The following is a 24,936-nucleotide window of genomic DNA, read 5'->3' on the forward strand; positions in this document are numbered from 1 at the left end:
TCATATAATGATAATGATAATGATAAAATTTGTTCGCTGCCGTATTTAATGCAGTTTAGATATTTATTGGTAAGTTAAAAACACACGTGACCATTCAGAAAACACTAGTTCTATTTTAGAACCGATGTCAATGCCGTTTTTTTTTTAATGTACATCGAATGAGTGCATCTATCCATAGAAATAAAGTTGAAATAGTTATTAGGTCTTTCCACTTTTCTGTGGAAAGACCTATTGTTTTTCTTCTGATTATTTTTTTTTTGTTTTTTTTTTCTTCCGCCTAATTTTGTTCTTGCGATAAATATTTGTTTGGCAATATGTCGGTTAGATATTTGGTATATGATATTGAACAGTTTATGCGCTTTTGAAATTTGCCCTGCGTAATTGAATACTTTTCTTTGTAGGAGTTATCTCCCCTAACAGTGTTTTACTTGTGTCCACTACTCCTTCGCAACCGTCAAAGATTACGACAAATTTATTTTATAAAATTGTTCGTTATATCCTTCGCATGATTTGTCCTATTTTGACCGAAGCAATATGAACGCTCTATATGAGAGTTATTTCCCCTTATGCATTTGATGTAAGTGATATGCATTTCTATCTTGTAAACCATAAGTGATAGAGACCTAGGATCTTTTGATTTGAGGTCCTTGGTCCAAAAAAATTAAAATTATGTCAAGTCAAAGGTCAAGGTCATTTTCTTATTTTTGAATTTGGCTTATTTTCACTTATACTCATTAACCGTATAAGATATCAACAAATTATTTGTACTAAATTGTTAGTTGCAACATGTCGTAACACGTTAATTTTGATTGCAAGGGTACGTTGAACATAAAAGGGAGTTTTTTCCCCATTTGTATTTAAAAATACGCGTATGACGATATAACTCATTAACCAAATATACTTAAGACCTATGGTCTTTTGGGTTGAGATCCTTGGTTTATGACCTTGAAATTGATCTCAAGGTCATAGGTTAATTTGCCGTTCTAGATTTTGACCTTTGCTTTTACCTCATATGTATACATGATAAAGCCATGAGACTTTTGGCAAAAGTTATCAAACCATTTCACCTTTAAAAAAAAAACGGAAAGACCTTTTGTAAACCGGAAGTAGCCATTTGTTGTACTCTATTAATATAAAAGTAAATAGAACCAGATATTTTTGGAATCAGTGTCATGTAAATATTCAAATATTATCGGATGTATCATTTTTCAAACCGGAAGTAACAAATTATCTCCCTTATTTAAAAACATATTGTATAGAAACCATATATTTTTGGAATCAGCGTAAAATAAACTATCATTTGACGATTGATATGACATTTTCATCTTCATTTTACAACTTTCATATTAAAATACATTGTTTTTGGTGGAAAGACCTTCAATTGTTCTCTGAACAATTGGTTTTTAATTTTTCTTCTTTTTCTTCTTTCTTTTTCTTCTATCTAGTATCATTAAATGTATAATTCGGACGAATTTTGATTAGGTCTACCGGTATTTTAATTTATGCGAACATTCAAAAATCGCTTATAATCCTGGTACTTTTGATAACTATTATGTCTTCAATTGTGTGTAAATAAAATTTACGATGCAGTAAAAGTTTAACATCTTATAAAGAACTGTATAAATAATCATGATAAATACATAACCTTGAAACCTTAACACTTCCGATTTTTTTTCTTCATTTTTTCTTTTTTATTCTGTCATTTTAACCAATAGATGAAGATTTTTCCATGACAATCCATTTCACTTAATTTTACATGCATTTTTTTGTTATATTCATACGTGATTATATACATCAGGTAATGTTGTGCATGTTGTATTGTTGAGCAGTAAGTCCAGTTACGTAATAAATCGTAGAAGGTAAGTCTGTCTGCATGTATGCTTGATAGCTAACGAAAGTTAAAGCTAGCACGTTGCACATTGGCTACATACGAATTAAACTCGCACAACTATGAGCTGGAGTTGGTATTTTCAAGAGTTCATACTCTAGCATGTTTGTGAAGGTATAGTAAAGTAAACTAATTAAAAAAATATATGAAAAAATCATCAACGATACTTCACTGATTATTTTGTTCATTAGACGACTGTTATGTTTACAAAAAAAAACTACTAAGTGAAGCTAAAATCAAAAAGGCCAAAAAACACTTTACGAATGTAACATTTCCATAGCGTTATATTTGCCAATTTTTGTGGATGTCTTATTTGTACAGATGATAATATCAATGATAAATCATTTCAATAAAGAAGTTCTGACTGTAGGAATTTGATAACCCAAAGAACGTTACCTCAACCAGAGCTGTCATTGACCCAGTTTATGTAAAATAATAAAAAAAAAAAAAAGATATATCGCTAATAAATTGGTACGCCAAACGTTTGTTTTGTTCGCAAAAGACTCCTCAATTTCTCTCGAATAAAAAACCCAGATACATGTTGAATGGTTGAAGTGCATGTTTTGTCGAATACAGATCTTTTTTTTTTCTGTGGTGAAATATCATTATTACTGTGAATGATTAATTTATTTATATATATTACAATATAAAATCAATTATAATCAATATCAACACAGAATTGCTGACTACTAGACAGGCGACAATTTCACCAGCAGTGACATCTACCCATTGTTTGTAACAAAAACTTATCCAAGTCACCAGACTGAACATTGTGAGATTCAGACATGCGTTTTGTCTAAATGATTTCTCTGTGTAGTTATTTAGTAATTTAGCTTGTTTTTCAAGCTATTTTTTATACACTGAGACATAAAGAATGAATAAAATTAATAGTATGCAAAAAGGTTATAAATATGATTTGAAACGTGTGTTATTGTTATCATAAAAAAGAAGATGTGGTATGATTGACAATGAGACGATTTTTAAAAAAAACCAAAGTGATACAGACATTAACAACTATAGATAACCATTAAGTCTTCAACAATGAGCAAAGCCGAAACCGCATAGAAAGCTGTAAAAGGCCCCAAAATGACAAATGTAAAACAATTCAAATGAGAAAACTAACCGCCTAATTTATGTACAAAACAATATACGAAACAAATTCAATTGTCCAACCATATACTTCTAAATAATTAAAGTAAAACATACATCATTAACATTTACTGTTACTAGATAAAAGATGACTGGAAGCATCAAATATTCATTTTCTTACAAAACTACAATTTTTATTTTAGCTACCACAAGAAGACGCAATGAGGTATACGGTGTTGATGGTGTTCCTTCTAATTATAATTACAGGTAATAACACATGAATATTTCTACGATTCATTCAGAGCTTAACAGCGAACAATAAGCAATTGTTCGCTTTTATTTATAACCGGTATTGTCACGTCACAACACCTTCAATCACTTGAACAATAGTTTTGCTTTGTATTTAACTGTTCAACTTTTCTTTTCCCTCTTTTTAGTTTTATCAAGATAAGTCGTTGTTATCATTGATATCACTTTTGAATTAAACAGATTTTCGATGAATCATGACATCATTGGTATTAGAGTAACAAATATGTCTTGAGTAATATGTATTGCGATTTTACAAAATGTTACAAATATCTCTACAAAAATACAGCTAAATCAATGCAATACAGTAAATAATAAGCTCAGCAGAACATGTAGTACTTAGCAATTACTGTGATCAACATACAATCTATTAAACTACACATCTACGAATTTCAATGTTTGCTTCAAAACAAGGTGGGACTTAAGTTAAAACCTTAATATTCATGATTTGATATTTTATATCTATGTACAACTATGTCTTTGGGTTATAAAGAGGGACAAAAGATACCAAAGGGACAGTCAAACTCATAAATCTAAAACAAACTGACAACGCCATGGCTAAAAATGAAAAAGACAAACCGACAAACAATAGTACACATGACACAACATAGAAAACTAAAGAATAAACAACACGAACCCCACCAAAAAGCTAGGGGTGATCTCAGGTGCTCCGGAAAGGTAAGCAGATCCTGCTCCACATGTGGCACCCGTCGTGTTGCTTATGTGATTACAAATCCGGTAAATAGTCTAATTCGGTAGGTCACATTCATGAAAGGGGAGGGGATTGTAGTTTCTATCTGAAAATTGTGACAGTTTTGATCTACTAAAACATTGTAGAGCTTATTTTTAATATCTTTGGCTTCAATTTGTTAATTTCGCCATCTCAATCTATTCTTACATATACTGATTTTACTCTAAATGAAGTTTTTGGTTTTTGAAACTTGTTGTCCGTCTTTTGGAATATGCACGTTTTTTACATTTAAAGTCTGCAATCCAGTTTGACTGAACAATCAACTTTTCTAAAATAAAACTTCACGTTCCAGCACTTCATCAAAATATAAACCAATTCACCTGTGATCCAATTTTAGAAGAACAAGCTGTTGTTGCAATACTTAGTGTCAATGTTTCCCCAGCCAAATCTAATATCTGAAAAGTGATAGGTAGATGTTCCTAACCCTGCTCCTGCTTTGATCCAATTTGAAATCAATCGTGAATGATGATCTGGTATTTTTCACTTTATTAGGCTTTTGTAAGTTATGTTTTAGTTAAATCTGTCTCTGAAAAGTCTTCATATCTTAAATAAGAAAGTTATTTATATAAGTGAAATTTGCTTAAAAGCTTACGTTTGATATTTATACTTGACGTCAATGGCAAATTAAACATGGATATCTGACTTTCGAGACTTGTAATTCAGTGGCTATCGTTTGATGGTTTGTGTCATTTTAATTTTCGGTCATTGTGTTTAACATAAATCATGCAGTCTTTTTCTAATTTCAATTATTTTACACTAAAATTATATGGCGGCATTTTTTTTAGCTTAGTTCGGATTGCGCAGTTTATTTGTATCAAATTTCTAAAAAATACAAAATATTCAGAAGTCTATTCTGCTTATCTCCTTATTATCGATTTAATTTTATTCTCATGACTTTTACGTGCTACAACGTTTCGAATACTTTTCTTTGTTTTGTTTTTTTAAATTTAGAACTGAAGTTATTAAAAAAAAATCTATCTTTGGCGAAACACAAAGACCCGGATACCACATACTTACTATTGAAATAATTAATAACCAACAAAAAAGTTAAAGGCTACAGTATTCATTAGTTAATACCGCTGTGTATTTGTCTTCAGATTTTTCAATTAGCATATTTTTTCTTTTAGATATTGTATGTTCTCAGCGACCATGTATTTGTATAGCGCTTTATGATCCAGTGTGTTCCACATCCGGTGAGACTTTCAGTAATGATTGTGTTTTGAATTGTGCGTAAGTATTTTCCTCTAAACATACGATTTATCATATTCGTTAAAGACAAATCACATGTTATTTAATTTCATTTAAGATTTGATAAAAAATGTACCTCCTTCAAACTGTAAAACAGGCAAAGTAGTAGTATATTTTAATACACCTATAGTTGCTGGATATCACTAATCATGGTTATTATACGAAATTTTCCTTTGATCTTACTTAGTGATAATTTTGTTTCCCAGTACAGTAGAGTGATATGAAAAATTATCGCTTAACAGCAAGGGCACACGTGTCGTTGTCAATGAAATTATAACGTCATAGGTAAAACAGCGGTAAATAGATTATCATTGTTCATCTTTACTTGATGCTTTTCTCATTTTCGCCTTGGCGGCTTGTGCAATAATCTATAATTATCCAGAACACTTTGGCAATGTTGTCTAAATACTTTAAAATAGTTTGGGATTAGCTGTACCAGATGCAGACTTCAGCGGTGATGTTATATTCCAAAATATGTTGAACCCAAGTCTTAAATGAAAGACTGAAGAGCTTATATAAACACTGAGGACTGAAACTATACCAATCAGGGAAACAGAATCAGAGCTTGTGTACGAAGAAACATTTAATAATCTCAAATCCTTTTCCAGAATTTCATTTTCGCAAACTTTAAAATAACAATTTCAATATTCTCTAAGTAAATTGCTGGAATGCTTAGCAACTTGGGTACTAACAGATATAATAAGCAGAAGAGATATATGTAACTCTAATACTGTTATACTCTTTGAGATATAGGAATCAAATATCCGTAAAATGGAAGTACAAGTGTATATAATATAATTTGAAATTTTACAATATTTATTGACAATCTGTTCAACGATGTTTGTACTTTTTTGTTATTGTCACTGAAATGTTTGTTCTATTAATTTGACGTTTTCACAAAGTAACCAAATTAGTTTTCTTTTGGTCATATATTCTGTTAATTGAAAAAAAACAATCGTAGAAAGGGAAAGTAATGGTAAACAGTTGTTGCTTATTAAATGGACATTCACAATGACATGCAGTTTAAATAATCTGGTTGTTTTCAAAATTTCTAGAATGACCACGTGATGTAATGTTCTAGTAACCTTAGCTGGTTTAATGGTTAGATCACATACATATCCTAGCAAACATGTTTCTATTAACTTTTAAAAATGTAATAATAAGTGTTCCTTTAATCCTGTTTGAGTTGAAGGTAATTCCCTTTGGTTGCTTTAATCGATGTCCAACTGATAACATTTCTCATTAGACAAAAAAAAATCATGTTGATGCGAATCGTTTTTTCTAAAGACTAGCAGTCAATATAACAAATCGGGTTTGCTTTAGTTTTAGGGAATGTGTGTGCTTTGCCTTTTAACATGTCAGATTAGAAAATAACTGTCCAACTCAAATACGCTAATGAAAAACTGTTTATACAAAAATCACAGCTTTATTTTTGATATTCTTGTTCAAACCTAAATCCAGGTTTCTACATTCACAATTAGTGTGTGTAAATTTTACTACTAAACTTTTAAACATAATTCTGCAAGTATTAGTAAGTACAATCATTACAGTTGATTTTTGTTTTACATTGCAATATAACGTTTAATATAGTTACAGCATGACTGATTTGACCAGAAAATTCCATTTCATGCATCTGAACGAACTGCTAGAGTATAGAATAGAGTTCACTACCTTTAAAAAGTCTTTTACGAGTTAATTACGAAGTTGATTAAATATTGTTATTCTTTTTTCAGTGGTCAATTACTTGCGTGCCGTGGGCGATGTCCGTGTTGGTTTTAACAACAAAAAGACAAGGGTAAGTTAGAATGACATAGAATGAAGTTTAAAAGATTGTGCTGCATTGCATGTTTAAATAATAAATATCAAACATCGTCAACAGAATATGACGATTCAGTATAATAGATGACAACACTAAAACATAACAAATTAAAATAATAAAAGGAAAGACCTGTACGAGCAGCAAACATTTAATACTTAATTTTGGCCGGTATAAACTACAACAAAACTGTGAGTGATAAATTTATTCTAGTATAAATTTAACATGAACAGATACGATCAGCCCACTTTTTAAAATCTTTGCATTTTAAGTTTAAGCCGTTTTAAAGTATATAAGATTAAATTATGATTCTCTTGTGCGCAATTAATTAAAGCTGTCAGATATCTGAAATAATACATTTGAATACTGCTTTCCATTCAACCTTATTGTCTTTTCATAAACGAGATAAAAACTGTAAAAGGAAAGCATTGTCGCATTTAAGGAAATGTGTTTCAATGTTTGGGGATGGACAACAGCTTTACAAAATATATAAATCGGCACAACACGTCTTATAGATATATATGTTCTTGTAAGGCATGCACAGGGATACAAATTCATAATGCACAAAAATATGACGAAATTGATCTGTTTTCATCAAGGTAAATTAAATGTTATACGGGTAAAAGAGAGATAGAATCCCAAGTAGTAAAGCTGAAATCATCCCTTTGTACGTTCTATGGACGACATCACGTTGGAGTTGGTTGACCGTTTAAGAATATCCGTCTCACAGAAGATAACGTATTTGTTGCAAATGTCGTTAATACCACATTCCAGCAGCGCCTGCATATGAAGTTTATATCTTCCAATTGATACAATATTCCGGGGCTTATATTTCCTATCATTATTTCCTTGTTAGAGGGTTTCGGTTTACAAGGAAGCAATTAAACAAAGAGTTCCAAATGGTGAAGTTGAAATCATCGCTTCGTAAATTTTACGAACGCCATCACGAATTTGTTTACCGGTATAGAATAACAGATAATAGCGGATATATTCCTTACGCGTAACTCCAATCCAGTTCCCTTTTCGCTAATGTGACCTATCGAATAAGACTATTTCCGGGTTTGTTTTCGATTTTAGCCATGGTGTTGTTAGATTATGTTCGACTATGAGTCTGAATGGTACATTTTGCCTCTCTTAATATTAATCTATTAATTTTATTGCAGGGTTTTTAAGGCAGATCATTTTAAAATTTTAAAAAAATATACATTCAAACAATCTATAAGTATATATACTGTTTTTTGTTTTTGTTAACTGGTAATTATTTTGCATTTCTATTTCAGCATGTTCAGCTCCAAGTGATACTGAAACATATATGAAAGACATTTAAAAAATTAAAAAAACAAACTGTTTACATAATATAATATTGCCAAGGCTATTATTGGTTGTTATCAATATGAAAATGATTTGATATTGAATGTGTTATTATAACATCACAAGTTACATATTTCGGGAATAGATTACATTAGCTGTATTTGGCAAAACTTTGAGGAATTTTGGTCCTCAATGCTCTTCAACTTCGTACTTTATTTGGCCTTTTTAACTTTTTTGGATTCGAGCGTCACTGATAAGTCTTTTGTAGACGAAACGCGCGTCTGGCGTAAACACAAAATTAATCCTGGTATCTATGATGAGTTTACTTATGTAAAACTTCGTATAAAATTTAGTCTAAAGAATTTTTATCTACAACTTCAGGACATTGAATCCATGCTGCAACAACATCGTGGCACCTGTTCTTTAATTGTGTCAATCACCTTAAATGTATAGACAAACTATGCTGTAATGGAATATTTAAGCATCAATTAATGAAATAATACATATATCCTAGTTGGCTAAATTAAGAATTTACCACATAACAACATGGATGTATGGTTGCAACACAATAAAAAAAGGAATAAATCCAGTTCCACAGTTTACGGAAATTAAATCAATCAATCAATTAATCAATACTTGTCCAGTTTATAAAGTCTATCACTCGAGAAGTTTGAAAAAAAATTGCATGCGATTTTTTTATTTTTGAACTTTCTTTATCAAATAAAAGTAATAAGAATTATTCCGCTTTAACTACTAGCTAACATTTTGCCGATTATGACATTTGTACTGAGTATAAATTAATATAGAGGATGTTCAATGAATAGCTGGATAAGTTTTCCTTATCGACGCAACTGGTCTTGCGTCTTTCATATTTCATATGGTTCCCTCAGTTGTTGGGGTTTTTTTTTGCCATCTTGGTTTTTCCCTGAAAAATGATAAACGTCTTTCTCCTTAAGTGCACTAATATCATTATGTCCAAAATAAGAAATATTCTAAAATCGAAATATTTAATTTACATTTATACATGATATTCATTGTATAACTAGTCAACTGTTTTACTGTAAACTATAAATGTGTGTTTGAAAATAAAACATAAAATATACCAAACAGAATCACAGTTACTTATATCATATAAAGAATGCTAAACTAGCTAAGGAACACTTATTCATTGAAATCAAAGATTCCAAATGATATTTATTCTTTAATCTATAAAACCATGACACAATTTACAATGCCATGGTAAAACACAAACGGACTTAGCATCAAAAACCTTACATATACCGAATTTATCTCGAGTGTTTTGGGTATGTTGGCAGATGCTGATTTACATGATCATGAAATGTCTAAATCGGTGAAGACACAATCGTGGAAAAGACGACGTAATAGAAGTGACGACTGCATGAACTAATCTGTCGTCAGCTGTGCGTGAAATATTTCATAACGACGCATAAACTCCGAGGAAAATTCAAAACGGAAAGTCCCTAATCAAATGGCAAAATCAATTGACAAAATACATCAAACGAATGGACAACAACTGTCGTATTCCTGACCTGGAACAGGCATTTTCAAATGTTGAAATGGTTGATTGAACCTGGTTTTATAGCACTAAACCTCTCACTTGTATGACAATCGCATCAAATTCTGTTATGTTTATAACGATGCGTGAACAAAACAGACACACTAGTTAAAAAAATCAAAATATGGGTAGAGCAGTCATCACTGTGTTAAAATCTCAAAACAAACAAATATTAAACAAAAAAGCACAAAAAGCATCTATCAAATTTAAAAACCACATGCATTGCCCCGCGTGCTTGACGTCATAGAATGTAAACGTCACATATGAAGAAATATAAAATAGTTTTGCCGTTCAATGTTTTTTTCTAAAAAATGTAATTTCACATGGGTAATGGTGGTATGCAGGATTTAAAGATCAAAAGAATGTTAGAACTTATTTCTGAAATAGACCGAATATTAAAATTATCCAGAAGTTCTTTATAATTTTAAAGAATCCACATATTGCTAATACCCTTACGCTAGTAAAATAAGTTTGTCGTTGAAAGTATTTTCAACTTTATAATAGAACAATAACATAATGACTTATAATAGAACAATAACACATTGGCGGTATCTTTAAAAGTACAGAGTCGCGTCATAGGAACCAACGAAACACAAAAAGTCGCACATTCAAAGCAAACCAGCAAAATTGAAAGATAATACAAACACATTGACGGGATGTAAAAGTACCGAGCCACGTCAAATGGATATCACAGAAAACAGACCAAACAGTAAAAGGAATATTAATAATAGAACAAAGTCAAATGAAAGAACAATATAACACGTTGTGATGATGATAAACAAGGTCAGTACGCAGAATCTATACATCAAGACCATCATGTATTATTTGTGAAGTTGATACGGAATATTTATCAACAATGTCTTGGTACCTTCCGATGACCTTTTTAGAAAAAGGACGAGATGTTATTTGACATAACCCTGGTTCATCAACTTTCTGCTCAGACACTGGTGACGTTTTACCAAGTCTGAGTAGGAGCTGTAAGCTCTTGAATAAGTGATGACGTAAACTTTATCCCTTGAAAGCCTTTGATTTATTGTAAGTAGCAACCCTCTAGCAAGGAAAATGTGATTGTAAATTCAAGCTCTCAAAAATCGTAAACTGGGAGATATTGATAATCGTTTCAACCATTCAATTGATCTCTTCAGTAATGTCGTGGCCTGAATATGTAAACCTTCAAACGCAGATATAACTGAATAGAACCAAATATTACATACAGGGAAAGATAAAAAAAAAATGGAATCAAATATTTATGTATTTCATTTAAATAAAAATCCATAAACAGAATATGCTATATGGTCTTGTTTGGCGTTATTACACAGTAGAAATGTTATATTGTTCATTTCATCTTATCAATTACCTTAAGTCATGTTCCTGTTTAATTGTAAGTGATATCAATCTGAAAAGAGACATAAGAAACCACGGGAAAACTAGGGATATTTTTTTTCTTTTTCTTTTCTTTGTTAATTACATAACTTTGTAGCAGTGCATCGAAGACAAAACTTTTGGTTAAAAGCAAAACGACGAAAATAACAGTCAATTCAATAATACAAAAAAAAACATACTCTTGTCACTAAATGTTTTCGTATTCAATTTAAAGACTGACTACGTAGTTTTTTTCTACAAGACGGAAAAATTTAGATTTAGGTCATGACGAACATAACTGTGTGAAAACGAACAAATATTCCCATATCAAATACAACGACGAAAGAAGATAAAGTAACTGCATTTATTGAGGACATCATTGATGCATGAGATGTGTAATCACCATTTACTCTATGTATGTCTATTCGTACTGTTCACACAAATGTATACAACCCAGTTAATCATGACTGCTAAAAATGCAGACTTTGGTGGTTCAGTGTATAGTGTCCACACCATTTTTAAAAGTTTGCCAGTAATGTTTGCATATTGCCATAGAACATTAAAGTCATTGTTCCCAGAAAATCTTAGAAAACTGAAAAAATCGTTGTCCCTTTGCATTCGTTTTACCTTTTGAAGTCTCAAATTTTGGGTAATTGCACAATTCACAAAGTTTCAACTGAAACTTGGTTTCGATTGAGATCATTCAACAAGACATGACTATTAAACATCAAGCAAATAGTATCATATCATAACTACCTAATGTTTTACATTATTCATGACTCTAAAGCATGTGTTGTACTTTAGCCTCTTCAGCCGGTCTGTAACACTTCCCTGATGATGTTGTAATATCATCCCGACCAACATTCAGTATTTTGATTTGTTTTATATCAGTCTAAGGACCTACTGGTCTTTGATAGTATTTTTGGAAGAATAGTGTAAAGATTTAATAAATACAACTTACTTCGCAATTTCGAAATTTTATCATAGATTCATCTGACTTGTATTGGAACAATATTGATTGCAGTTATGTAGTTTATAATTGCTGTCTAATATAAGAAGAATTTTCATGCATTATTCAACTCCGATCTTTCGACACAATTTATCTTTCTATCTTCTACTTATCGTTAATACTATTGCCATAATACATGCTATCTCAATGTTTACAACTGACAATTGAGAGTCCAGAGTCTAGAGTTGATTCATTTATATAAGAAATGATCTTTCACATATAAATATTATGTCTGCTTTAATCGGCACACCAAATTACGGCTTCTTGAATATTGCTTCCAAAAAGATTGGAGATATTGTAGATGCAGGTCTTCCCAAATAGAAAAACATGATTATTTTATTTGTTTGTTGGTTTGACGATAAATTATGTGTATAACCCCAAGACACATTATTTATATAGATTGGTTGGTTTGTATGTCTATTGATTGATTGAATACTGTCACATTTAACAAATTTCACATTCATTGGTCGAGTTAATTGGCTTGATGTGATTGCTTAATTGGAAAGCGTGAATCCGGGATTTTCGAGGGAACCTAAATTGCCCAATCAGTGGATAGACTATACGAGACTTCAGTGCACAAACTTCTTTCCGTCTTTTATATAGTCATTTATAAAATTTTACTGTTTGCAAGAGTATAAATTGTTCTAAATAGTAAGGATGTTCTTATACCAAGCAGCTGAAAACCCTAGCTGTATTTGGCACAAATTGTTTTGAACTTTTGGTCTTCAGTGCTGTTAAACTTTGTACTTGTTTTGGTTTTCGAACTTTTGTATCTGGGCCTCACTAGTAAGTCTTGTGTGGACGAAACGCACTTCGGTGTATTAAATTTAAAACCTGGTGCTTTTTGTTAGCTATTATTTGTGTGTTTATTTGTCCTATATGTTCTCCAATTTTTTTTTTTATTGTAGTTCTGTAATGTTATGTTGTCATTTTGTTATATATTTAACATTGCCATTTAAGCGGGAGGTTTGGCGTGTCACAAAACCAGGTTCAATCCACCATTTTTGTCTTTTAAACAAGTCATGTACCAAGTCAGGAATATGGCCATTGTTATATTATAGTTCGTTTCTGTGTGTGTTACATTTTAACGTTGTGTTTCTGTTGTGTCGTTTGTTTTTTCTTATATTTGAGTGTGAATTCTCATCACTATAAGATGTGTCACGGTACTTTTCTATCCCAAATTCATGTATTTAATTTTGATGTTATATTTGTTATTCTCATCGGATTTTGTCTAATGCTTTGTTCGTTTCTGTGTGTGTTACATTTTAAAGTTGTGTCGTTGTTATCCTCGTATATTTAATGCGTTTCCCTCAGTTTTAGTTTGTAACCCGGATTTTCTTTTCTATCGATTTATGAGTTTCGAACAGCGGTAAACTACTGTTGCTTTTATTTAAAGCCACAAAACTTTTCTCTCATTCCCACAAAAAAAAATCCCATCAGCATTGAAAGTAAAATAAAAGGGGGTTGGCAATCTGGGCACACTGGGTCGTTGCGTATGATATTGCGACACGCTGCTACGTGTTGGTGATTTTGGTACCCAAACGTTAGATACTGTATATGTTCTGAGTCTTACACATTCTGTAACTAAAGGTACCCACAGCTGTTTAAGCATAGTGTATATATGACATATGAACGTCTTGTCCACTTGGTTCCTGTTGATGGTCATATCGATTATCTCTCTATGATCGATAGAAACAAAATATCGCCAAATAAGGCCAATGCAGTAGGAATAAATGAATGGTAATTAGTCTTTTAGGAATGCTATTTTGTTTTTTAACAGTTTCGATTATCTGTCTATATATTACGAAAACCTTGTTTAAGTCATAACTTTACTGATACAGCTGAAAGAATTTAAATCATGTCTTATTGAGAATCATTCGTTTTGTGAGTCAATTGGTGGTTTCATTTACATTGACTGTTTTGTAGATCCTTTATTGGTAATATTTTTCCTGACCATTGATTTTTTTCCAAAATATGCAAAAAATGGTAAAATGAGTTACACAAATCATTTTTTGTTTATGTCAATCATTTCTAGAAAGAGTCATTTCGTGGTTTTAGAAATATTAACATTAAAGCAGACCTTCTACATATTGTATTGGTGATCATGTTTTATGTTAACAGTTGCTGACTTTTGATATTAGGAAAAACATCATTAGAATACAAAGCTTATAACTTGTAACACCAGAAGCGCGTTTCGTAAAAGGAAGACTCATCAGTGGCACTTGGATAAGTTCTATTTGGAAGGCTTATCATGTACGTACTAAACAGTTATTGAAAACAAAATCTTTTTCTAATCAAATTTTTACAGTGGAAGTCCATCATAACACAATATTTTTAAAATCAAATCCTTTATTTATTGTTTCCGATGGTAGCAATTAAAGTGTTTAATTTAATTTAGATTGTCGAAAACCACTTTTTGGGGAAATTGAATTGAAGAGACATTGTTTGTTAATAAAACTAACATAATCTGATTATCAATACTCGGATCCCCTCTGTCTCTTTTTATTTAATAGTGTTAAAAAATTCTGTCGAAATATTCAAATTATCATTTTATTCAGTACACCCTTCAGAGTTTGATCAAATACGAGGTATTCCTCATATTATTTCGACAGTGAACGTGTTAGTATAAGAAAAATAAATGAGACCACCAAACGAAACCGCTGATTTAAGGAATTGTCTAAAGGCAAATTTCTCGCAAGCAACAACACCTTAATATTTTTTTGCTTCTGTTTGTACATTTTTTTATGACCAAATTTCTTGCAGTATATAAAATGGTTTTTAAATCCTTAGTATGCTTACTTAAAGTTTAGGGCAACAGCTCTTATATGAATATAAAACTAGAAGTTTATGGGATGTGGTATGATTGGCAATGAGTCAGCTACAAAGTTGAAGCTCGCTAATCAAAACGAATTCTGAAAGGTGATGCCAAACAACGGTTGAGACAATCTACACCAATTGGTAGAAAAACTAAATAGTTTGGAGTATTTATTTTGAAATCTTATAAACAGCTAATTGTAAACAGTTGACCACTTGTCACTGTTACAAATTGGAGGAGCGTTTACCAGTGCATTTGCTTCAATCTTAGAAGTTGATATCACGTACATAGTACTGTTTGCCCGCTTCCTTTGACTTGTAAATAATATACGAAAAAAAATCGAAAGGCACTATTTATCACCATAAAATGTCTTTGTTAAGCAAAAATACCAATGAAAAAGACTAGTTTATTCCTGTTCTAATATATTGATAGTACTTTCTTATCTATGAATTTTTTGTTGCCAATTAAACAACAAAAACAAGTGATTGATTCATAGCTGCTTAAAGGCCAGAACAACAAAAAAGATTACGGTATAAATGGCTGTATAAAAACCACAAACAACAACAACAATGAATGTTAAATCATATGTATATCTCAAGAAAAAGATAATATAGTATCATATTTATATCTCAAGAAAAAGATAATATAGTATCATATTTATATCTCAAGAAAAATATAATGTAGTTTGTGCCTAAAGCGATGTTTTATGACATGCTGTCATATGTTTATATGTTGTAATGTACTATTATCTTATGTATTGGTGTGTGTATCTGTCATAAGTGTTCTTGCGTTCCTTTGTACTGTATTTCTTCACGTAAAGGTGTCATTTAATAAAGTGGTATTTTTTAGATTGTAATATAAGCGAGAGGTTTTGCTAGTAAAAACACCAAGTTTCGCCCATTTTTTGTTTTTTAAATGTCCTGTACAAAGTCAGTAATACGGCAGTCGTTATCAAATAGTTCGTTTCTATGTTATATTGACGTTTGTTTTTGGAACTGCTAAGGGTTCTGTAGTTCCGTTGTTTTATTCTTATAGTTGAAGTGTTCCCTCGGTTTTAGATTGTAACCCGGATTTGGTTTTGCTTAATGTATCTATAACAAGTTTCATATTAGTTCAAAATACTATCTGCCAAGTTACAAAAACTATATTCGAAGTATGCAACTCTTGAATCATATTAATGTAAAATAAATTTTCTACTTTTTTTACTTTGATTACAGCTTACATTACATGCTATGGCTTTGTTATTTCGTACTGATGAATTGGTAATTCTTTTAAATGCCTGCATCATAAAATGATAATGTTTCAAAATTTGATGATCTTACATTCATGATTTGTTCGCATCTGTATTCAATGCAGTTTAGATATTTATTGATAAGGTAAACAAAAACACACTTGACCATTCAGAAAACACTATTTCTATTTTAGAACCGATGTCAATGCCGTTTTTTTTTTAATGTACATCGAATGAGTGCAGCTATCCATAGAATTAAAGTTAAACTTAAATTAGAGTTATTTATAATAGTTATTTTTTCTTCTTTTTCTTCTTTCTTTTTCTTCTATCTAATATCATTAAATGTATAATTCGGACGAATTTTGATTAGGTCTACCGGTGATTTTTAATTTATGCGAACATTCAAACATCGCTTATGTCTTCAATTGTGTGTAAATGAAATTTACGATGCAGTTAAGGTTTAACATCTTATAAAGAACTGTATAAATAATCATGATAAATACATAACCTTGAAACCTTGACACTTCCGATTTTTTTTCTTCATTTTTTTCTTTTTTATTCTGTCATTTTAACCAAAAGATGAAGATTTTTCCATGACAATCCATTTCACTTAATTTTACAAGCATTTTTTTTGTTATATTCATACGTGATTATATACATCAGGTAATGGTGTGCATGTTGTATTGTTGAGCAGTAAGTCCAGTTACGTAATAAATCGTAGAAGGTAAGTCTGTCTGCATGTATGCTTGATAGCTAACGAAAGTAAAAGCTAGCACGTGCACATTGGCTACATACGAATTAAACTCGCACAACTATGAGGTGGAGTTGGTATTTTCAAGAGTTCATACTCTAGCATGTTTGTGAAGGTATAGTAAAGTAAACTAATTAAAAACATATATGAAAAAATCATCAACGATACTTCACTGATTATTTTGTTCATTAGACGACTGTTATGTTTACAAAAAAAAACTACTCAGTGAAGCTAAAATCAAAAAGGCCAAACACTTTACGAATTTAACATTTCCATAGCGTTATATTGGTCATTTTGTGGATGTCTTATTTGTACAGATGATAATATCAATGATAATTCATTTCAATAAAGAAGTTCTGACTGTAGGAATTTGATAACCTAAAGAAAGTTACCTCAACCAGAGCTGTCAGTGACCCAGTTTATGTAAATTAAAAAAATTCAACGATATATCGCTAATAAATTGGTACGCCAAACGTTTGTTTCGTTCGCAAAAGACTCCTCAATTTCTCTCGAATAAAAAAAAAGCAGAATCATATTGAATGGTTGAAGTGCATGTTTTGTCGAATACAGATCTTTTTTTTTCTGTGGTGAAATATCATTATTACTGCGAATAATTAATTAATTTATATATATTACAATATAAAATCTATTATAATCAATATCAACACAGAATTGCTGACTACTAGACAGGCGACAATTTCACCAGCAGTGACATCTACCCATTGTTTGTAACAAAAACTTATCCAAGTCACCAGACCGAACATTGTGAGATTCAGATATGCGTTTTGTCTAAATGATTTCTCTGTGTAGTTATTTTGTTATTTAGCTTGTTTTTCAAGCTATTTTTTATACACTGAGACATAAAGAATGAATTAAATTAATAGTATGCAAAACGGTTATAAATATGATTTGAAACGTGTGTTATTGTTATTATAAAAAAGAAGATGTGGTATGATTGACAATGAGACGATTTTTATTTTAGCTACCACAAGAAGACGCAATGAGGTATACGGTGTTGATGGTGTTCCTTCTAATTATAATTACAGGTAATAACACATGAATATGTTAACGATTCATTAAGAGCGAACAATAAGCAATTGTTTGTTTTTATTTATAACCGGTATTGTCACGTCACAACACCTTCAATCACTTTAACAATAGTTTTGCTTTGTATTTAACTGTTCAACTTTTCTTTTCCCTCTTTTTAGTTTTATCAAGATAAGCCGTTGTTATCATTGGTATCACTTTTGAATTAAACAGATTTTCGATGAATCATGACATCATTGGTATTAGAGTAACAAATATGTCTTGAGTAATATTTATTGCGATTTTATAAAATGTTACAAATATCTGTACAAAAATACAGCTTAATAAATGCAATACAGTAAAAAAAAAGCTCAGCAGAACATGTAGTACTTAGCAATTACTGTGATCAACATACAATCTATTATACTACATGTCTAAGAATTTCAATGTTTGCTTCGAAACAAGGTGGGACTTATAAAAACAACACCTAAAACTAACAAAAAACTGTTAAAACCTTAATATTCACAGTCTGATATTTTTGTATCTATGTACTACTATATCTTTGGGTTATAAAGAGGGACGAAAGATACCAAAGGGACAGTCAAACTCATAAATCTAAAACAAACTGACAACGCCATGGCTAAAAATGAAAAAGACAAACAGACAAACAATAGTACACATGACACAACATAGAAAACTAAAGAATAAACAACACGAACCCCACCAAAAAGCTAGGGGTGATCTCAGGTGCTCCGGAAGGGTAAGCAGATCCTGCTTCACATGTGGCACCTGTCGTGTTGCTTATGTGATTACAAATCCGGTAAATAGTCTAATTCGGTAGGTCACATTCATGAAAGGGAAGGGGATTGTAGTTTCTGAAAATTGTGACATTTGTGATCTGCTAAAACATTGTAGAGCTTATTTTTAATATCTTTGGCTTCAATTTGTTAATTTCGACATCTCAATCTATCCTTACATATATTGATTTTACTTTAAATTGAAGTTTTTGGTTTTTGAAACTTGTTGTCCGTCTTTTGGAATATGCACGGTTTTTACATTCAAAGTCTGCAATCCAGTTTGACTTAACAATCAACTTTTCGAAAATAAAACTTCACGTTCCGGCACTTCATCAAAATATAAACCAATTCACCTGTGATCCAATTTTAGAAGAACAAGCTGTTGTTGCAATACTTAGTGTCAATGTATCCCCAGCCAATCTAGTATCTGAAATGTGATAGGTAGATGTTCCTAACCCTGCTCCTGCTTTTATCCAATTTGAAATCAAACGTGAATGATGATCTGGTATTTTTCACTTTATTGGGCTTTTGTAAGTTATGTTTTAGTTAAATCCGTCTTTGAAAAGTCTTCATATCTTAAATAAGAAAGTTATTTATATAAGTGAAATTTGCTTAAAAGCTTACGCTTGATATTTATGCTTGACGTCAATGGCAAATTAAATATGGATATCTGACTTTCGAGACTTGTAATTCAGTGGCTATCGTTTGATGGTTTGTGTCATTTTAATTTTCGGTCATTGTGTTTAACATAAATCATGCAGACTTTTTCTAATTTCAATTATTTTACACTAAAATTATGTGGCGGCATTTTTTAGCTTAGTTCGGATTGCGCAGTTTATTTGTATTAAATTTCTAAAAATTACAAAATATTCAGAAGTCTATTCTGCTAATCTCTTTATTGTCGATTTAATTTTATTCTCATGACTTTTACGTGCTACAACGTTTTGAATACTTTTCTTTGTTTTGTTTTTTAATTTCGAACTGAATCTATCTTTGGCGAAACACAAAGACCTGGATACCACATACTTACTATTGAAATAATTAATAACCAACAAAAAAGTTAAAGGCTACAGTATTCATAAGTTAATACCGCTGTGTATTTGTCTTCAGATTTTTCAATTAGAATAATTTTACTTTTAGATATTGTATGTTCTCAGCGATCATGTATTTGTGCAGGTGTTTATGATCCAGTGTGTTCCATATCCGGTGAGGATTTCACTAATGATTGCTTTTTGAATTGTGCGTAAGTATTTTCGTCTAAACATACGATTTATCATATTCGTTAAAAACCAATCACATATTATTTAATTTCATTTAAGATTTAATAAAAAATGTACCTCCTTCAAACTGTAAAACAGGCAAAGTAGTACTATATACTATATACTAATACACCTATAGTTGCTGGATATCACTAATCATCGTTATTTTTTATAATTTTGCTTCCCAGCACAGTAGAGTGATATGAAAAATTATCGCTCAACAGCAAGGGCACACGTGTCGTTGTCAATGAAATTATAACGTCATAGGTAAAACAGCGGTAAATAGATTATCATTGTTCATCTTTACTTGATGCTTTTCTCATTTTCGCCTTGGCGGCATGAGCGATAATCTTTAATTATCCAGAATACTTTGGCAATGTTGTCTAAATACTTTAAAACAGTTTGGGATTAGCTGCACCAGATGCAGACTTCAGCGTTGATGTTATATTCCAAAATATGTTGAACTCAAGTCTTAAATGAAAGGCTGAAGAGCTTATATAAACACTGAGGACTGAAACTATACCAATCAGGGAAACAGAATCAGAGCTTGTGTACGAAAAAAAATTTAATAATCTCAAATCATTTTCCAGAATTTCATTTTTGCAAACTTTGAAATAACAATTTCAATATTCTCTAAGTAAATTGCTTGAATGCTTAGCAACTTAGGTACTAAAAGATATAATAAGCAGAAGAGATATATGTAACTCTAATACTGTTGTACTCTTTGAGATATATATATATATATATAGGAACCAAATATCCGTAAAATGGAAGTACAAGTGTTTATAATATAAATTGAAATATCACAATATTTATTGACAATCTGTTCAACAATTTTTGTACTTTTTTGTCATTGTCACGGAAATGTTTGTTCTATTAGTTTGACGTTTTTAGAAAGTTACCAAATTAGTTTTCTTTTGGTCATATATTCTGTTAATTGAAAAAAACACAATCGTAAAAAGGGAAAGTAGTGGTAAACAGTTGTTACTTATTAAATGGACATTCACCATGACATGCAGTTTAAATAATCTGGTTGATTTCAAAATTTCTAGAATGACCACGTGATGTAATGTACTAGTAACCTTAGCTGGTTTAATGGGTAGATCACATACATATCCTAGCAAACATGTTTCTATTAACTTTTAAAAATGTAATAATAAGTGTTCCTATAATCCTGTTTGAGTTAAAGGTAATTCCCTTTGGTTGCCATAATCGATGTCCAACTGATAACATTTCTCATTAGACAAAAAAATTTCTTGTTGATGCGAATCGTTTTTTCTAAAGACTAGCAGTCAATATAACAAATCGGGTTTGCTTCAGTTTTAAGGAATGTGTGCGCTTTGCCTTTTAACATGTCAGATTAGAAAATAACTGTCCAACTCAAATACGCTAATGAAAAACTATTTTTACAAAAATCACAGCTTTATTTTTGATATTCTTGTTCAAACCTAAATCCAGGTGTCTACATTCACAAATAGTGTGTGTAAATTTTACTACTAAACTTTTAAACATAATTCTGCAAGCATTAGTAAGTACAAACATTACAGTTGATTTTTGTTTTACATTGCAATATAACGTTTAATATAGTTACAGCATGACTGATTTGACCAGAAAATTCCATTTCATGCATCTGAACGAACTGCTAGAGTATAGATTAGAGTTCACTACCTTAAAAAAGTCTTTTACAAGTACAAATAATTTGATTAAATATTGTTATTCTTTTTTCAGTGGTCAATTACTTGCGTGCCATGGGCAATGTCCATGTTGGTTTTAACAACAAAAAGACAAGGGTAAGTTAGAATGACATAGAATGAAGTTTAAAAGATTGTGCTGCATTGCATGTTTAAATAATAAACATAAGGTTCCAAATCAAACATCGTCAACAGAATATGACGATTCAGTATAATAGATGACAACACTAAAACAGAACAAATTAAAATAATAAAAGGAAAGACCTGTACGAGCAGCAAACATTTAATACTTAATTTTGGCCGGTATAAACTGCAACAAAACTGTAATTTATTCTAGTATAAATTTAACATGAACAGATAAGATCAGCCCACTTTTTAAAATCTTTGCATTTTAAGTTTAAGCCGTTTTAAAGTATATAAGATTAAATTATGATTCTCTTGTGCGCAATTAATCAAAGCTGTCAGATATCTGAAATAATACATTTGAATACTGCTTTCCATACAACCTTATTGTCTTTTCATAAACGAGATTAAACTGTAAAAGGAAAGCATTGTCGCATTTTAGGAAATGTGTTTCAATGTTTGGGGATGAACAACAGCTTTACAAAATATATAAATCGGCACAACACGTCTTATAGATATATATGTTCTTGTAAGGCATGCACAGGGATACAAATTCATAATGCACAAGAATATGAAGAAATTGATCTGTTTTTTTGCAAGGTAAATTAAATGTTATACGGGTAAAAGAGAGATAGAATCCCAAGTAGTAAAGCTGAAATCATCCCTTTGTACGTTCTATGGACGACATCATGTTGGAGTTGGTTGACCGTTTAAGAATATCCGTCTCACAGAAGACAACGTATTTGTTGCAAATGTCGTTAATACCACATTCCAGCAGCGCCTGCATGTGAAGTTTATATCTTCCAATTGATACAATATTCCGGGGCTTATATTTCCTATCATTATTTCCTTGTTAGAGGGTTTCGGTTTACAAGGAAGCAATTAAACAAAGAGTTCCAAATGGTGAAGTTGAAAGCATCGCTTCGTAAATTTTACGAACGCCATCATGAATTTGTTTACCGTTATGGATTAACAGATAATAGCGGATATATTCCTTACGCGTAACTCCAATCCAGTTCCCTTTTCGCTAATGTGACCTATCGAATAAGACTATTTCCGGGTTGTTTTCGATTTTAGCCATGGTGTTGTTAGATTATGTTCGACTATGAGTCTGAATGGTACATTTTCCCTGTCTTAATATAAATCTATTAATTTTATTGCAGGGTTTTTAAGGCAGATCATTTTAAAATTATAAAAAATATACATTCAAACAATCTATAAGTATGTATACTGTTTTTTGTTTTTGTTAACTGGTAATTATTTTGCATTTCTATTTCAGCATGTTCAGCTCCAAGTGATACTGAAACATATATGAAAGAAATTTAAAAAATAAAAATAAAAACTGTTTACATAATATAATATTGCCAAGGCTATTATCGGTTGTTATCAATATGAAAATGATTTGATATTGAATGTGTTATTATAACATCACAAGTTACATACTTCGGGAATAGATTACATTAGCTGTATTTGGCAAAATTTTTAGGAATTTTGGTCCTCAATGCTCTTCAACTTCGTACTTTATTTGGCCTTTTTAACTTTTTTGGATTCGAGCGTCACTGATAAGTCTTTTGTAGACGAAACGCGCGTCTGGCGTAAACACAAAATTAATCCTGGTATCTATGATGAGTTTACTTATGTAAAACTTCGTATAAAATTTAGTCTTAAGAATTTTTATCTACAACTTCAGGACATTGAATCCATGCTGCAACAACATCGTGGCACCTGTTCTTTAATTGTGTCAATCACCTTAAATGTATAGACAAACTATGCTGTAATGGAATATTTAAGCATCAATTAATGAAATAATACATATATCCTAGTTGGCTAAATTAAGAATTTATCACAGAACAACATGGATGTATGGTTGCAACACAATGAAAAAAGGAATAAATCCAGTTCCACAGTTTACGGAAATTAAATCAATCAATCAATGAATCAATACTTGTCCAGTTTATAAAGTCTATCACTCGAGAAGTTTGAAAAAAAATTGCATGCGATTTTTTTTATTTTTGAACCTTCTTTATCAAATAAAAGTAGCAAGAATTATTCCGCTTTAACTACTAGCTAATATTTTGCCGATTATGACATTTGTACTGAGTATGAATTAATATAGAGGATGTTCAATGAATAGCTGGATAAGTTTTCCTTATCGACGCAACTGGTCTTGCGTCTTTTATATTTCATATGGTTCCCTCAGTTGTTGTTTTTTTTTGTTGCCATCTTAGTTTTTCTCTGAAAAATGATAAACGTCTTTCTCCTTAAGTGCACTAATATCATTATGTCCAAAATAAGAAATATTCTGGAATCGAAATATTTAATTTACATTTATACATGATATTCATTGTATAACTAGTCAACTGTTTTACTGTAAATAATAAATGTGTGTTTGAAAATAAAACATAAAATATACCAAACAGAATCACAGTTACTTATATCATATAAAGAATGCTAAACTAGCTAAGGAACACTTATTCATTGAAATCAAAGATTCCAAATGATATTTATTCTTTAATCTATAAAACCATGACACAATTTACAATGCCATGGCAAAACACAAACGGACTTAGCATCAAAAACCTTACATATACCGAATTTATCTCGAGTGTTTTCGGTAGGTTGGCAGATGCTGATCCACATGATCATGAAATATCTAAATCGGTGAAGACACAATCGTGGAAAAGACGACGTAATAGAAGTGACGAATGCATGAACTTATCTGTCGTCAGCTGTGCATGAAATATTTCATAACGACGCATAAACTCCGAGGAAAATTCAAAACGGAAAGTCCCTAATCAAATGGCAAAATCAATTGACAAAATACATCAAACGAATGGACAACAACTGTCGTATTCCTGACCTGGAACAGGCATTTTCAAATGTTGAA

General features: G+C 31.0%; 1 protein-coding gene across 3 annotated transcripts; it reads left to right on the forward strand.

Moving 5' to 3' along the window:
• Positions 1 to 1,795: 1,795 nt before the first annotated feature.
• Positions 1,796 to 23,394, forward strand: LOC134723829 (insoluble matrix shell protein 6-like). 3 transcript variants are annotated; one of them, XR_010108188.1, is made up of 5 exons: positions 1,796 to 1,859; positions 3,181 to 3,244; positions 5,162 to 5,264; positions 7,016 to 7,077; positions 8,379 to 8,473. XR_010108188.1 is itself a non-coding variant. In XM_063587375.1 (5 exons), the coding sequence occupies exons 1-4, from the start codon at positions 1,991 to 1,993 to the stop codon at positions 7,059 to 7,061; spliced, it is 225 nt and encodes a 74-aa protein (XP_063443445.1). In that variant the 5' UTR covers positions 1,866 to 1,990; the 3' UTR covers positions 7,062 to 7,077; positions 23,329 to 23,394. The 3 variants fall into 3 exon arrangements, 2 of the variants coding, with proteins under 2 accessions (XP_063443445.1, XP_063443444.1); XM_063587375.1 differs by lacking the exons at positions 1,796 to 1,859; positions 8,379 to 8,473 and adding exons at positions 1,866 to 2,002; positions 23,329 to 23,394; XM_063587374.1 differs by lacking the exon at positions 1,796 to 1,859 and adding an exon at positions 1,866 to 2,002.
• Positions 23,395 to 24,936: the final 1,542 nt, after the last annotated feature.

The sequence above is a fragment of the Mytilus trossulus genome, chromosome 6 (assembly GCF_036588685.1).
Source record: "Mytilus trossulus isolate FHL-02 chromosome 6, PNRI_Mtr1.1.1.hap1, whole genome shotgun sequence".
NCBI classification, from domain to species: Eukaryota; Metazoa; Mollusca; class Bivalvia; order Mytilida; family Mytilidae; genus Mytilus; species Mytilus trossulus.